We start from the raw sequence: 17,886 nt of genomic DNA, 5'->3' as shown, positions 1-17,886 counted from the left end.
TACATTGTAAAATGGCTAAATCAAGGAACTAACCTATTACCTCACATATTAATTTTTTTGTGGTGAGAGAACTTAAAATCTAATCTTAGCAATACAATACATTATTATAACTATAGTCATCATGCTGTACAATAGATCTCTTGAGCTTATGCCTCCTGTCAAACTGAAATTTTGTATAGCTGTGTTACTTTTAATATTAAATGTGGATTCTGTAAAATCCAGTTTTTACAAAATGTGTTAGGAGTAACATAATAAGAGCCTCAAAAAATAATTTTTCAGAAAAAAAGCTGTTTATTTACCTAGGAATTTTATTTAAAATACATATGTTCTTTGAAATGAAAGAAAAGTTAATGTTTCTCCATTTATTCTAATTTACAAATTAAGCTGTAAAAGGAAGCCACAATAGAAATTGCATAAATTACCTGTAAGAATCAGCCAGTTTTTACCACATACTTTCATTTGGTATACCTTAGGTTTCCTCATGTTTCCACTCACATACTACCATTACATGAGGTTTTACTTTTTTTTTTTTTATCTTTGAGCCGTTCAAGTGGAGTTACCATTGAAAATCAAACAACACCTCTCCAGTGTTATAAATTAAATATCATGTAGTTTAATATCATATACCTGCTTTTCTGTATCAGCCTTTCATTAATTGTAAGTACAAACACCAAAATAATTGTTATCAAGCCCCACAGTAGTTTTTAACTTCAGTTTTCAACTGAATTCTCATTATCCCATACTTTTAAACAGAAACAAGTTTTAGTACATATATTCCCTGGAAGTAATTCTAATCTGCTTCAATAACTAAATAGCTGAGGCTTCTGGGTTAGATATGGTTATCTTCTACTGTTCAAATTTTTAATACAAAATATGAATGTTAAATTTTATATAACATTATTACAAAATTACATTGATAACATGAAATCAGAACAACATTCCTTCCCGAGTACCTAGTACTTACCCACAAGGCATTGTAGATTTCTTTTCATTTAAAGAGTGGATAACAATCTTGGAGTAGATAACAATGAAAACCTAGAAAAAAGAAAACCTGCCTCCTGTTTTTATTGAGTCAAACAAGCAGAAATTTTATTGGAAAGTCCCATTTCATATATTACACTTGGTAGTATTTTCTTCTAATGAAAAAATAAAGCCCTTGTGCCACCACCTTGACATGTACTTAAATGTTTACCCAAATCACTTAGGCATTGCTTCTCAAACTTGGCTGCACAGCAGAATTGCCTGGAGGGTTTTTAAACACACAAATGCCTGTGTCTCACTCCCTGAAATTCTCCTTTAATTGGTATGAGGCAGGGCTATTCTAGGAACTATTCTCTATCCCTTGGTAATTAGCCATCGTATAGTATTTTTAACTTTCTACGTGTTATCAACTGTAAGACTGTTTGGATTATCAGGTCTTTGTGGTGAGCTGAATTCTGCATGGCAGTGCTTAGTGTGCAGAAAGGTTGCGGTGCCTCACTTTGCCTTAATCCATGTTCCTCTAACTTCCTTACTCTTTCTCTCAGAGGAGGCAAGTGGCTGTGGCGGCAACAGCTGTGGCTGATCGTCACTGAAAATACCAAAGAAAAGAACTGAGCTGCCACCTTCATATTTTTTCCATTAAGGACTAATTTAGCGTGCTTTTTCATTTTCTCTACATCCTGCAAAAGCTTTTTTTTCTCTCCTAAGAAACAAACTATGAACTTATTGTTGAAAAAAAGAAGTAAAAAGTTTTAGCACAGCTTCTCTGTCTCTTTGGGACAAGTTAGAAAATTCTGAAGTGATCCGAAGCATAGTAAGTGCTTTCTTTCTTTTTAAGCTACTTCTGGGGAGGGAGGAGGCTATTGTAATGGTAAATTTCACTCCGAGAGGAAGAAAGCGTTGATAATCAATCAAAAATGAGGTATTCCTTTGAGTATTTGTTGTTTTCTTACTTTATTGTAAGATGCCTTTAATTTTCTCTGTAAAATAGGCAGAAATAGTTTTAGTGTGTGTATGTGTGAAATAAAAGCTCAAAAAAGCAATCTTCAGAGTGCCACTGAAGGAAGTTTTTAAGAATGGAGTAGAGATGTATACCACTTGGGGGCTTCAGTGAAAACCCAGAATTCCTGAAGGAGGATTTACATTCAGAAATATTGAAGTGAAAATTCCTTCTGGTTCAGCATCTTGGAGTTCAGCTTGGAAGAACATTTTACGTTTGGAAGAATTTGCTTCTCCAAACCTCTCTTTTGGCCATTGTGTATCCTGAAGGATGGGACAATTTGTGCTGTAGAAGCACTGCTTGCCTGAATTTGCTTCAGGCATTTTAAATTTAACTTGAGGGATCATGTGTTGGCATGATGAGGACCACTGAAAACTTCCACAAGCCTAGTGCCACATTAAACTCTAACACGGCCCCCAGGGGAAGGTACATTTATCTGGAGGCATTCCTGGAGGGAGGAGCTCCCTGGGGTTTTACTCTGAAAGGTGGCCTGGAGCACGGAGAACCATTAATCATCTCTAAGGTATGTTTCTTTTTCCAATATTGCCTTTATTCAAATTGTTTTTTTTCAACTTGTCAGATTTGTCAGAAATGCAAAATAATGATAACTGCCTTAACATAACTTAATTTGCTGTTTCATGCCTTTCTGATTATCTGGAAATATTTTAGATAGCCTGGTATTTGAAAGAAATATGTGTCTAGCTCATTTATTCTGTGAAATCCCAAGAAAAATGTGCCTATTTGATGGATAATCTTCTCTTTTGTGAATGAAATCGCATACAATCAGTTACCACATGAGCTTTTCAGTTATAAATCAGATTAAAGATTAATAACATGATTAAGATGGTGGCATGGTATATATTTGTGCATACAAAAATATCTGCTTTTTCTCTCTTTAACTGAAAACAACATCTAAAAATATTTTAAATTTGCTTATAATTCTGGATAATAGATTGCGTAAATACCTTTTTTTCCCCACACTGAGAAAGGAGAATTAAATCAGCTTTCAGTATAACTTAAGATCAAAACATTTCTACCCCTCTTATTTATCTGTATATTTGAATCCCTTTTTAAACCTTAGTCATCTTGCAGCATATCTCAATTCTTCGTTTATCTTTTGGTGTGGGTAGTCATACCAATGAAATTTTTATGTACTAGGGTTAATATTTTTATTTTTCTCTTAAACTACAGATTAACATTACTTGTTATAATATTGCTTTTACATTTTTAGAATATTTAATAGTCTGATACAATAGATTATAATGGCTTTTCACACATGTGCATTCATCAAGAAACATTTGTAATTAAGGGAGAAAAAATTTCTAGAGGGTGAGAAGAAGGTAATATGGATTGCATTTAAGCTCTGTTATCGGTTCACATTATTTTTCATATCCCCAGAAATAATTCCAAAAGGTTATTTTTCAAATTACTGAAGTAATTCTTACTGTGGATGAGCCAGGGAGAACTGAGTTTCACAGAGGTAAGCCACGAGTGCACAGGACACCATTGTAAGTTGTATGACTTTTCCTTAACTTTCTTAAGTAAAACAAAAGGATGTGCATACGTGTGTGTCAGTTAGGAAGCCCTCCCCCTGTGAAAAAATTCAAAACCGAGTTTATAGTGGCTCTCAGTAAATTGGGGTTTGTTTTTCTCATATTACAAGAAGTTTGGAGGTAGATTTTACAGGCAAGGAAAGCAGCAGCTCAATAATGTGATCAGGGACCCCACTTACCTCTCCACTCTGCCATTCTTATGATGTTGGCTTTGTCTTCATGGTTGCATGATGGATCCCACGACTCCAGCATTGCCTCTTCATTCCAGACAGGTTTTTGGCTTTTTGTTTCTCATTAGACCTTTGCTTACATCTCATTAACCAGAACTGTACCCTGTGCCTATCTTTAGGCCAATCAGTGGCAAAAAATGCCAGTGATTAATACAGACTGATTAGGATTTCTTTCACAGGTTCTGCAATAAGGACCTACCCTTCCTGAAGTCAAGGAATCGTTGGCCACTGTTTGAATGATTTGAGGTTCTTTTTGCAGGAAGAAAGAGGGCATGGTTGCTGCATGACAGCTGAGAATTCTGCAATGAACATAAATATTGTCTCGGCATTTAAAAAGTCTAGTTGTACACAATTTGGCCCTTAATGATGAAATATTCTGTATCTATACACTACAGTATTTGACAGCTTGCTGTCAGAAAGGTCTAATCCTGCCACGAATGAGCCAGCTTCTCTAAGCCTCCATTTTACCTGCAGAATGGAGCTATCCTACTATCTACTTTAATGGGTTGTGTTTAAATGCAACCATGCATTTAGCTTAGTGCCTGGTACGTAGAAGGAGCTCAAAAAAAATCTTAGCAAAGATTATGATTATTGCTTTTCATTATTCTAGCAGACATGTGTAGTAGGAGATGGGTCTGGCTGCTGTAAAGAGATCCAAAATAACAAAAATATAGTAATTTATATCTCTAACATAACAATCTGAACATAAGCCAAACCAAAAGATGACTCTATGGTGTCAGGGAGCCAAGTTTATTCTATTTTCTTACTTCCATCCTGGAGTGATATCTCATCTGCATCATCCAAGTGACTTGCCACCACATCTGCTTTCCAGTCAGTAAGAAGCAGGGAAGAGGGAAAAGAGAAGGCAATCTCCTTTCTTTCAAGGATCCAATCTGGTCCAATGTGCTCTGTCCAATATGGTAGGCCACAGTCACATGTGACTATTTCTATTTCAATTAAAGGTAACTAAAATGAGGTAAAACATTTTCAACTCTGTTTAAATGTTCCTCATTTGCACTTGTTGTATTCCAAGAGTTGCATTGTTTGGAAGCTCTTGAACATCTTCCCCCATGTTGTCTGTCTGGCAAACTCATTAAAGCTCCATTTCTTCTTCACTCTGAGGTTTTCCTGATGTCACCCAAGTTGAGTTCCTTGGTCTCTCTTCTACACTTCTATATTATGCATGTATCACATTGAATCATACAATTTTATTTCTATTGATTGCCTTCTCAGAAGTCTGTGACCCTTTTTAGGGCAGGGACTTTTTTTTTTTTCCTTCATCTTTATCGCATCTAAATCAGAGCCTAGGTACACAAATATTTGTTGAGTAAATGAAAGGGCATGGCTGTGTCTTACTCATTTTGCATTTCAGGATCTAGCACAGTGCCTGGCACAGAGTAGGCACTCACTAACTTTTACTGAATTAATAAGCAAAAGACAAAACAGAACCCATGAGGATGCCAGGCAGACCTCCACTTGGGGCATGTATTCATTTCCTGTTGCTGCTATAACAAATTACTACAAACTTATGGCTTAAAAACAACACAACATACAGTTCTGTAGGTGACACACCTCACACAGGTCTCACTGAGCTAAAGTCAATGTGTCAGCAGGGCTGTGTTCCTTGCTGGAGGCTCTAGGGGAAAATGTGTTTTCTTGCCCTAACTTCTAAAGGCTGCCCACATTCCCTGGCTCATGGTCCCCTTCCTCTGTCTTCAAAGTCTGCAACAGCAGGTTGAGTCCTTCTCACCCTGCAACTGACCTGTGACTCTGCCTCTCTTTTTCACTTTTAAAACCTCTTTTGATTACCTTGGACCTACCAGGATAATCCTCGATAATCTCCCTATTTTAAAATCAGCTGGTTAATAGCCTTAATTGTATTTGCAGCCTTAATTCACCTTTGCTAAATAACCTAACATATTCACAGGTTTCAGGGATTAGAATGCAGACGTCTTAGGGGAGACAGGGTATTATTTTGCCTACCACCAGGGATTTGAGCATTGGTAGAAGTCTGTGTAATTAAGGCAGTACCAGGGATGAGACTAAAGTGGTGGCTGATCATGCATATACTACATCTTCTCTCTAAGACAATGAAAGAAAATGCACATTAGCTTATACACTGCTAACCAGATGTCTGCTATTGTCCCAAGTTAGAGTGACCCTCCATTGTAGGGGAAGGGAAGGGATAGTACACATTGAGTCACACTTATGAAAGGCACATACACATTATACAAAGCAGCTATAAACTGCCATGTTATGAATGACAATATAATAAATGAAATATCATTTTTCTTTAGATATAAATGAAGCAGGAGAATGAATGGGCATAAAGGATCTACGAAGGGTAACAATAGAATAAATCATTTTTGAATTGCTTTCTTTGGGATTTAATATCCTTGAAAAGGAAAGGTGGGGTTGTGGAAAGAGCCTCTGTAATCTGTGAACTTCAAAAAGAAAGGGTACCTTTTAAAGAATTGTCATTGTAAGCGGATGCTCAGGTAATTCAATAGTCCAGGAAGTTGGTGGCATGATTTTATTATGACTCACTTACTATGTATTGTGGCTCAGAAAAGCAGTTCCACCTGCAGAGTGGATGCACCTGCTCCCAGGGCTCATAAGCCAGGTAACAACAATAAACAACAACAGCAGCAACTGCCGGTACTTACTTAGTGCTTATGATGTTCCAGGCTCTATTCCAAGAGATCTACATATGTTCACCCATTTAATTTCCACAACTTCACGGAGAGGGTAACACTCTTATCCCAATGTTATATGTGGGACACGGACCCAGAATTAATTTGAGTAACTTGCTGAAGCTCTCATAGCTACTAAGTGATAAAGTCAGGATTTGAACTCATGCATTCTGGTTCCGAGTCCATGTACTTCACACCCTATGCCATTCAGTCTCCATTGCCTACTAAACATTTGACTCTCTCTAGATTCTACAATTATTATCTGAGTGAAATATGGGATTGATATTTCGTTATATAAGTTTTTAAATCTATTCGGGGAAATTTTTTTAAAAAAATACATAATCCAATAAGGTTCCATAAAATAGGTCTGACTACTGCTCAGTCATCCCCTTTAAGTAGTTCAAGACCCATAAAATAAGGGGACACCTGCTGTTCTTGGCAAGTATGTTCATGGTGTCTCCACCTGTACAGGCATTTCTTTGTGCTTTTCAAACGTGGACTTCACAATTTAAAGCAAGCCCTGGTCTCTTTTGTCTCTTACATCATCAACACTCAGTAATGTGCTGGTAGAAACACTCCTCCATCAGTGCTTATATTTCTGATTTCTACTCCCCTGGAAGGTATCTGTGCTCTAGCTGGACTATCTCTGTGCCATCTCATTATAAATCTTGTTGGTTCCATCTTCCACACTGTCACCCCTCCTTCTCCAAAACTGCTTCCTCCACCTGCAATATCACCACCCTTTTCCGATCAATCCAAATCTTAGCCTCTTTGTCCACCAAGGCTTGACTCACTGACTCTGTTTCATCAACAACTTTCCATTCTTTATCTATGGAGGTGAGGGGGAGGTGCTTAAGGCTCATTTTACCTACTCTTCAGCTACACTCCTGAGTTCAATTTGAAATGGATTTTTAGGCAGTTCCCCAAGACCTGGATCTGGTTGATGACCCAAAGTCATCTTTTTCGTCTCCTTCCAACTACCACATTAGATCAACTTGTTATTCTGACCTTTTAAAACAGACAATCCTCTCTGACTTTTTCCCTTTCTTGCTTTTTCCTTTAACATCCTTTGCCCTTCCTGCTAGGGTAGCCTCATCTCTCTGTTGCTCTTCAGCTAGTTTGTTTGTTTCTTCCCTCATTGTTCAATCTATCTTTGTCCTGCCTTTGCATTCATTCTTCTTTCTTCTTATCTCCCCAGTGGCTTTATTTTTTATTTTAATTTTATTTATTTATTTATTTATTTATTTGAGATGGAGTTTCGCTCTTGTTGCCTGGGCTGGAGAGCAATGGCACGATCTCGGCTCATTACAACCTCCACCTCCTGGGTTCAAGCAATTCTCCTGCCTCAGCTTCCGGAGTAGCTGGGATTACAGGCATGCACCATCACACCCGGTTAATTTTGTATTTTTAGTAGAGACGGCATTTCTCCATGTTGGTCAGGCTGGTCTCGAACTCCCAACCTCAGGTGATCTGCCCACCTCGGCCTCCCAAAATTCTGAGATTACAGGTGTGAGCCTTCCCACCCGGCTCCCCAGTGGCTTTTGATTATACAGGTATATAAAGGTCCTATAAAGGTAGTTTTTTGCATTTGGCATCCTGCCAATAAATTGTACTCGTTGTTGAGGCCAGATGGGTTTTACTCATGGTGTATATCCTTCTCTTAGCAAAATCTTTCTCATTTTCACATAGCAAATGCTCAATAAATGTTAAATGATTAATAGGATTGTACAGCTATAGGAAATACTAGCAATTATGTAATAACTTCCTTCATACACAGAGAGAAAACTGAGATGCAAAAAAGTTTACTTATTTGCCAAGATGGAAGATGGCTTCAGTCTTAGCAAATTGAGAGTATGTATCTGTGTGTATGTAAAGCCCCAACTAGCAAGGAAGTAATTGCTTTCTCTGATTGTGCCCTTTATACTTTTTTTTTTGTTGTTTTTTGAGATGGAGTCTTGCTCTGTCGCCCAGGTCGGGGTGCGGGGGTGCGATCTCGGCTTACTGCAAGATCCGCCTCCCAGGTTCACGCCATTCTCCTGCCTCAGCCTCCCGAATAGCTGGGACTACAGGCGCCCGCCACCACGCCGAGCTAATTTTTTGTGTTTTAAGTGGAGACAGGGTTTCAAAACGTTAGCCAGGATGGTCCTGACCTTGTGATCCGCCCGCCTCAGCCTCCCAAAGTGCTGGGATTACAGGCGTGAGCCACCGCCCCCAGCCCCGCCCTTTATACTTTTCTATGAATCCTAGCTCCCCTGTTAGACTGTTACCTTTCAGAAGCTGAAGTTAACCCTTCACTGATTCCTTTTCTCTCTCTCTTTCCCCTACCCTTCTTTCCTTCCTCCTTTTCATTATTCATGGTGCTTAAACTATGCATAACAATTATGAAAATGAAAATGTGGATGAATAAAGAGGAAGATAAGTATTAGAGAGGATATTCTTACAAATCTTTGCGAGAAGCTATCTAGGCCAGTGTGCACACAGGTTACTAGAAAAACCTGTTTAAAAACATAAGGCAAGCAGGTTAAGTTGGGCTGAGTCTGACCATGTCTTTCACATGCACATATGTAATGTAATGTCTGTTGAATTGAATTAGATTGGGAAAAAAGGAAAACTCATGTTTTTCTTTAATTTTAAACCTTTAAAAATTAACTAAATTTTAGTTAAAGTCTTATACGTTTTTAGACAAATTAATTTTGGTATTTCCTATGAATGTTGTTGGAAATAACTTTTATTCAAGTAGCAAGCTGACATGCTGTACCAAATGGGTGTTAGCATCAGTAAGAACTCTTGCTTTCTCTCACAGCTAATAGATTCCCAAGGCTTTGCCTCCTATGCAGGGGCACAATTTAATTTAAGAAATATTCATCTCATTTTAGTGAGCCCACAGTATGATTGGAGAGGTATAATGAGAGACTTTCTATCAACTTTTGAAAAAAACAAAACCTCAAAGGACATGCTGGATCTTAACTAGTCCATAGACAGACTCTTCCTCATCTCTCCCTTTGATGTAGTTCCAAACAGTGAACATTTTATCCAAAGGGCTGTGGTGCAGAGTCCTTGTTCTCCGACTTGGTTCATCCCAGGAGTCCATCCATCTCTTGTGCTCTGACATCCCAGGCACTCCTCAATGAAACAAAATGAGGCAAAGATTCTCTACTAAATCTAAGCACTGTTTCTGCCCCTCTTCTAATGACTTTCTCCACAAAGGCTACATTGGTACACTGTGGATCTTGATTTGTAGAATGGAAGTGATTCTCTTCTGCCTTCAGAGGAAGCTTTCCTGACTTGGCAGACCGATGTGCAGAACACTCTGTCCTGGGTATCTGAGCCTGAATTTGCTCTTATGTCAACTACACTTTTTCATTCCTCAATATCTGTTTGTTTTCTTCTTCTCCATTTTGAGCTGTATTTTTTTCTTGGAGATTTTTGAGATTATTTAATTTTTCTTTTTTGTTTTTTAGACAAAACTTCATTCCGTCACCTAGGCTGGAGTGCAGTGGTGTGATCACAACTCATTGCAACCTTGACCTCCCTGGGCTCAGGTGATCTTCTCACCTCAGCCTCCTGAGTAGCTGGGATTAAAGTTGCACACCACCGCACCCAACTAATTTTTGTAGAGGTGGGATTTTGCTATGTTGCCCAGGCTGGTCTCAAACTCCTGAGCTAATGTGATCTGCCCGCCTCAACCTCCCTAAGTGCTGAGATTTCAGGAGTGATCCACCATGCCTGGCCTAAACCTTTTTTTTTTGAATGCTCTTTGGTACATGTATATTAATTTATATTTGTAATTTCTATGTTATATATATGTCACATATATGTATATATGAATGTGTGTCTGTGTTTGTGTGTGTATATATATATATATATTTTTTTTTTTCATTTTAGGTGAGGTTTTCCAGCATAGAAAAAAGCATACATCCCAGACAATACAGGGCTCAGAGTTGAAATAAACAAGTTTTATTTCTACTGTAGCTTTTACTGGCTATGTGACCATGGCAAGTAATAGCCTTCCTGAACCTCAGTTTCCAGTTTCCTCATCTTTCTTTCTTTCTTTTTTTTTTTTTTGAGACGGAGTCTTGCTCTGTCGCCAGGCTGGAGTGCAGTGCGTGATGATCTTGGCTCACTGCAACCTCCGCCTCCTGGATTCAAGTGATTCTCCTGCCTCAGCCTCCCAAGTAGCTGGGACTACAGGCATGGGCCACCATGCCTGGCTAATTTTTGTATTTTTAGTAGAGATGGGTTTTCACCATATTGGTCAGGCTGGTCTTGAACTCCTGACCTCATGATCTGCCCACCTCGGCCTCCCAAAATACGGGGACTATAGGCTTGAGCCACTACGCCCAGCCAGTTTCCTAATCTTTCAAAGGCAGCAGGCATGGTGGCTCACACCTATAATCCTAGCACTTTGGGAGGATGAGTCAGGTGGATCATTTGAGTCCAGGAGTTTAAGACCAGCTTGGTCAACATGGCAAAACCCCATCTCTTCAAAAAATTCAAAACTTTGCCAGGCATGGTGGTGTGCGCCTGTGGTCCCAGCTACTCAGGGGGCTGAGGTGGGAGGATCACTTGAGCCCAGGAGGCAGAGGTTACAGTGAGCCAAGATTGTGCTACGGCACTGTAGCCAGGTGTCAGAGCCAGACACTGACTCAAAAAAAAAAAAAAAAGGAACGTTCTTACCTAATGAAGTTGTTGTAAGTATCCAACATAGTATAAGCTATGCAATAGTGCTTTGCAGGTATCCAGCATAAGTAGGCAACTCATATGGCAAAGATGATACTTGGCTGATTTTCTGTATCATGGCCAGCAGTTGCTACCTCACACTGAAACACTGAACAGCTCATTCCCTGCCATCATAGAGTTTATATTCCAACAGAAGGGGACTGGCAATAAATATGTTTGTATATGATAATTTCAGGTTGTGGTTAAGTATTATTAAGAAAAAAATACCCAATACGATATGTTTCAGAGTGATAGTGTCTATGAGGTAGAGGTATGCAACATGGTGATTAGAGAAGGGTTTTCTGAGGAGATGACATTTGAGCCAAGACCTAATAAGAAATAAGAAGCCAGACACGCAAGGAGGTTTTAAGTTGGGCTGAGGCAGGAGAATCTTAGAAAGTTCTAGAAACAAAAAGAAAGTCAGTGTTATTGGAGTATAGTAAGCAAGAGAGTAGTATGAGAAATGGAAAGGTAGGCCGAGATCAGACCACAGAAGGCCTTGCAGGCTGTGGAAAGGACCTTGGACTGGATCTCAATGCAGAGTGTGAGGGTAGATTGCACCAAGAGACTTTCTCTATTCATGGTGAAATGGACAGACCCATGGCAGATACTTATACCCTGGGAGGTTTTTAGTACTGGCTCTTAAAGCCACCTTCGTCCTCCCTCTCATGTACACTTCTAAGGCACTTCCTGGGTCTACAACAGGACAGGGCTTTCCAAAAGACAACTGTTAACCAAAAGACAACTGTCTACATCATTGTAACTTATGGAATGATGCGCAAAGAAACAGCAAATACTCTGTTTGCTGTTGGGAGAGTTTTCCTCCTCCACCCCATTACTCATTGATCTCTTGGGTTATTTTTCACTCTCAATTGACAAGACTTGCTGGGTTGCTTTTATCACCGTACTGTGAGTAGCTTGACTGAGGTCGTGCTCTGTAACAGGCATGCTAGCTAATGTAAGCATTACAAAATTCTGAGAAGTTGTACTATTATTTCCATTTTATAGATGGAGAGACTGGAAGCTTGCTGAAGGTCACAAAACTAGTAAGGTACACATCTAAGACCTTTTAACTTTCAGCCTGAAAAATTTCTTTTAAAGTAAAAACTGTATTGTCACTTTGTGATGCCAAAGAACCCTTCCATCTCTGTTGCCCCATATCTTGATAAACTGGTAAAAAAAAAAAAAGTGAAATGCATGAACTGTGTGCAACCGTCAGGCTACTTGGTGGCATCCTTAAGGTGCCCTGCTTGGTGAAATAGGGGGCACATCTACTTCTGTTAACACTGGGAGTTCAACTGGACTCTCCGCATCTTCCCAGGGGTTGCTTCCTGCTGCTTTTTACTCCTCCCAGGCTCTGACCACTCTGATTGTTTGGGCGGGGTATATCCCATCACATGGATAGGCCATGACAAAACCTCAACCCCCAAGGCCTGGTACTCAAGGAGAAACATTAGACGAACATTAGATGGTTTAAAGCTGACAGGGACTGAAACCAGTTAAAAGAGGGAATCAGACATGAGTTGCAAACTGAGAGAACAATGATCTGCTGGGGCACATTAGGTTCATGTCTCCCGACATGCTGATGAGCCCCGGTTATGAGCTGGGCAACACAACTGATGGTCTTTTATGAAGGAGTGCTCGTTACACCAAACTTTATCTCATTTTGATTGTCCCTTTCTAGCCCTTGCTTAGCTCACAGTGTAGTGTATCTGCTCTGCTTGTCCAGCTTCATCGACTGCTGAGTTGGCTGTGTCCACGCTCAATCTGTCTGCTCTGGTTTCATGATGGTCACTAGCATTCATTTTCCCTGCAAGGTCTACTTTCTGGCTTTCCTAATAGTACACTCTCTTGGCACGATCCTGGGAACTCCACGCACAGTTGTTACCCTCAAAGCCACTGCTACCTGCTAGGTTCTTGGCTCAATTGGCCTCATCTCTCACTCATTCTTGGTTCCTGGAAACCTGGTACAGACAGATCCTAGCATTCTAAAGATCTCAAAATTTAAAAATCATTGTGACATGAATTTGAAGTCAAAACCCAGGCAATTTAAGTAGAAATAAACATTCTTCAGGTTAGTCAATGTGCCTAGTACTTTGTATATTAAAGTGTATCCCGAGCCACATGTTTGCTAGAAGGTAAGAAGAAAAATTGGACTCTAGAATCAATTGCCTTTCTCTTTTCCTTTGAAAAGTTAAAATTTTTAATGCAAGAAGTTGTATGGGTACAATGTAAGCTTTAATCATCTTGCATGTGTCCTCTGAGAGTTTCACATTTTTTAGACCTTGTCTCATAGAAACTGGGAAATGAACTTCTGGAATTCAGATCCAGGATCTGGCTGCATTCCAGAAATAAATATACATGTTGGGTGGTGAGACAGATAATTAAAAGAATAGGAGAATGAGCAAACTTTTGAGAATGAGAAGGCAGAAAATAGACTCTTTTTTCTCATGCCTTGCTTTTGCTTTTGTTTGTTTTTTATATTTTTACTTTTGAATATCAGCTAGTGAGTAGCAGGGCAAAAACAAGGCAGCCATTGATCTAAGTATAAGACAGCAGGAGGAAGGTTAAGAGAATGAGTGTTATTCTTTAGGACTACATTCATAGTTGCATGGTAGTGCTCTTGGCTCAAAGTCTACAATTAAATCAGTTGTTGGCACTCCCTTGAAAGCGTTACTATCACAGTTTTCCCTACATATGTAAGTCAATAAATTTGACCTTTAAGAAGGACAGTGGGTGTAGACCCCCTCCAGTGGGCCAACACATATTGCAAATTTCTGAACTCAGGCACTGCAAAGTACTACTGCCACCTTGCTTCTTTAACAGAGAAGGCAAAATAAAGAGGAGGATTCAGTGGTATAAAAAAGAAAAAAATACATTATTTATATTTAAACAAATAAAATTATTTACAGAACATTACTTATATGTACTCAGTCTCTGCCGTGGGTCAGGTACTATGTTAGGTTCTTTTATTTATTGTTTTGTAGAATGAGATTTGTTTTTATACATGAGGAAAGAGGTTTTTCATAAAAGATGGAGCCAAGATTTAAGGCTAACTCATTTCACTCATTAGTTGTCATATTTAGTCAACACATCATTTATTGAGTGCCTAATATCTGACAGCACTGGGAAACAACAGAAGATGAGGTCACTGCACCCCAAAGGAGCATGTTCTCCTTTTTTCTTCTTATAGCACTGCAACTGACCTATCCATGTTTCCTCACCTTCATTTCTGTGAGCATTGGCTGCACTTCCAGCTGTCGCCATCTGCAATTCTTTGCCTGAAGCCCTTTGCCACAGTAATGACACCAAGAGCAACCCTCCATGACCAACTGGAGTTGGTACGTAAGCAGCTTAGTTCTTCCATCTCTCAGATGGGATGGCTCTCATGTATACGTTTTCCACTATCACCTAGAGTTTCTTCAGAGTCCAACTCCAGTTGCCCACAGTTGTAGCTGGCTTGATCAAACATCTATATCAGCTGCCTTCCCTTTTCTACCTCATGTTCCCACTTCCCTGTCAGCTTTCTTTACCTCCCAGGTAAACTACTTGCATTTGAAGTCTTGTCTCAGGGTCTGTTTCTGAGGAAATCCAAACTAAGATGACCGCCATTTAGAGAATGCTTACTGAGGGATAGCCAGACCCTAAAGACTAACGTACATCTATCTGTTTCCAAAATCTGTGATCTTTGGACTATTGCACTGTACTACGAACTTCAAGCGGAAGGAATCCCATAGAATCTTACACCTAATCTTTTTTGGGTGCTAAGAAAAGTGGAAATCCATCTCCAGACAGGATATTTTGTAGTTCTGTATTTAGGCGTTCACCCTCTCGTGGGATGGGTGTGTCTTCTCTTTTCTCCATGGAATTGACTGAAAAGTCTCATTCTGCTTTTATCATCACTTCATTTCTCTGAATGAATCAAGCATCTCTGAATGAAATCAAGATTTTTCTCCCTCCCCTCTGAGAGTAGGATCCACTCTCTTGTTCTATAGGTTCTCTTTGGTTCTATAGGTTAATGGTTAAGGAAAATGTGACCCCCCTGAACAGAATAGATAAAGAAAATTATTCATTTGGCGCTCTCTGAGGAGAGAAATTCCTTTCTAGAATTTTATTTATATTGCTTATTTTCTTACTCAATTCATACTACAACATAGACTAAAAAGAAAAGTGGATATATACTGTGTTTAAAGTCCAGGATATTTGACAATATAATGTGGTAGTGGTGTGAAGTTTTGCACCTAAGCAGGCAATAGAATATGACATAGTTTCCAAACTACCCTGCCCTTGAAATAACAGAATAACTTTTTAACACTAACATGCGTTTCCTTGAATAACTTGTAGTACTGCCAAATTCCACACAAGAAGCTTCTTTTCTTCAGGGGCTGCTTCCCCACAATGTGAATATTCTTTGACTCACTATGTTGTCCATTTCCAATTTCCTTGTTTTTTGCTTGAGTTCACTGAAGACTGACAAAGAGTAGCTTCATATGACAGCCATTAGTCTGCTTTAAACCTCAGCTTGATCTTGAATGGATAGAATAATGAATAGATTTTGTGTCATATAATTCATGTTGTCAGTTATATGAAATTGGCAGTTAAAGAGAAACTAAATATGCTTCCAGTCCTCTCTTTTCTAAATTCGTATTTGAATATAATAATGCAAAAGGCATTGTTCCTTCTTTTAGTTAAAGCATTTTTGTAGCAGTCTGAACCGTGAATAATAAACATACGCTTTATTAAAAAATAGAAGGTGAGGAAGATAAGTGTTTGACTCTTTGTATTAATGAGAATTAACAAGTGGTTTTAAAAATTGAGCTTGTATGTGTGTGTGAGCACAGGCAGGGGTATTTCATCATAATGAGGGAGGCCTTGGCAACTTAGTGTTCGTTTTAACTCCATTGATTGCTGAACACATTCATGTCTGCTCTAGCTCCAGGGAGGCTGTGGAACAGGAAATAAGAGATTCAAAAAGCAGCACAGAAGAAAATCATGTCCTCTCCTTCCATCTCCCAAGGAGAGGAAACTATGCTTTCTTTTTGGTAAAAATTCCTTGGTTTGTCCTATTTATGCTGTCATTTCAGAGAGATTAAAAGTATACCTTTTCATACATTGCAAGTGGGAATGTAAAATGGTGCAGCCACTTTGGAGAAACAGCTATCCATGGCTTAAAATGTTAAACATAGAGTTACCATGTCACCCAACAGTTCTACTCCGAAGTATATGCCCAGGAGAAATAAAAACATATATCTGTACAAAGACTCATACTCAAATGTTCATAGCCTCATTATTCACAATAGCCATAAATAGAAAAATCCAAATGCCCATCAACTGAATAAACAAAATGTGGTATAGCCATATAATGGAATACTATTTGGCAATAAGAAGGAACTGAGTTACAACATGTATGAACTTTGAAAATATTATGCTCAGTGAAAGACAACAGACACAAAGGAACACATATTATATAGCTCCATATATATGAGATACCCAGAAAAGGTTATTCTAAAGGGACAGAAAGTAGATGAAAGATTGCCTAAGGCTATGGATAGGAATAGAGAGTGACTATAAATGGGTACAAGGTTTCTTTCTGAGATAATGGAAATGTTCTGAAACTAGGTGTTCTGAAAGTAGACAGTTGCCAACTCTGTAAATATAGTAAAAATCAATGAATCATAAAGAAAAACACTACTTCTATTCTGGTAACAAAAATTGGAAAGAGCAAAAAAGACAGAAATTATAGTAAACCATAAAGTAAATTATTACCCACCACGTTAATCATTTAGTATTGATTTTTTTTTTTTTTTTTTTTTTTTTGCAATGGAGTTTCGCTCTTTTGCACAGGCTGGAGTGAAGTGGCATGATCTTGGCTCACTGCAACCTCTGCCCCCAGGTTCACGCCATTCTCCTGCCTCAGCCTCTTGAGTAGCTGGGATTACAGGCACCTGCCACCATGCCTGGCTATTTTTGTACTTTTAGTAAAGACGGGGCTTTGCCATGTTGGCCAGACTGGTCTTGAACTTCTGACCTCAGGTGATCCACCTGCCTCAGCCTCCCAAAGTGCTAGGATTACAGACGTGAGCCACTGCACCCGCCAGTATTGATTTAATTAACTGAAATTTAATATAGAGGAAAATAACCAAAATAAAGCTCCAAAAAATGTCACAGAGTCCTAATTATTCAAAGAATCATAAAGATGTGAGTTACACCATTCAATAGATAAACTGCAAAACATTTGTGCCGAATCAAAGAAAGCAGGCACAACAATGTATATTCTTAATTATTTCATTTGTGTAAAATTTTAAAACTAGTCATTGGTGAAAGAAATCAGACCAATCATTGCTTCTGTGGTTGGAGACTGACTAGAGTACAAGGGATGATGAGCACTAGTGCCCTTTTGATGCATGAAAGTTTTAAATTTCTGGGATGATGGAAATGTTCTATATCTTAATAGTGATATGTGCTATGTGGATACATGCATTTGTCAAAAACTCATTGAACTGTTTCTTTAAGCTCTGCATATTTTACTGCAAGTAAGTGATACCTTAAATAAAATCTGATACCTTAAATAAAGTGAGAGACAGGAAGAAATTGGCCATTGGTAGCACAAAACAGAATTGAAAGTTTAGAAATGGACCCATTAGATATATAATAATTTAGTATAGGATGAAAGAAGAATTTTTTAAGGTTTTTTTTAGAAACAGGGTCTC

General features: G+C 38.7%; 1 protein-coding gene across 1 annotated transcript in view; it reads left to right on the top strand.

Annotated features, from left to right (window-relative positions):
* Positions 1 to 1,512: 1,512 nt before the first annotated feature.
* Positions 1,513 to 17,886, top strand: part of SHROOM3 (shroom family member 3) — a 351,019-nt gene continuing 334,645 nt past the window's right edge. The window contains exon 1 of the mRNA XM_023222578.2: positions 1,513 to 2,504. Coding sequence (XP_023078346.1) covers positions 2,337 to 2,504 — 168 coding nt within the window. The 5' untranslated portion in view covers positions 1,513 to 2,336. The remainder of the gene's footprint in view (positions 2,505 to 17,886) is intronic.

This window comes from Piliocolobus tephrosceles, chromosome 3 (assembly GCF_002776525.5).
Source record: "Piliocolobus tephrosceles isolate RC106 chromosome 3, ASM277652v3, whole genome shotgun sequence".
NCBI lineage: Eukaryota > Metazoa > Chordata > Mammalia > Primates > Cercopithecidae > Piliocolobus > Piliocolobus tephrosceles.
The sequence above is the reverse complement of the archived record's forward strand: the minus strand, read 5'-3'. Positions and strand labels throughout refer to the sequence as shown.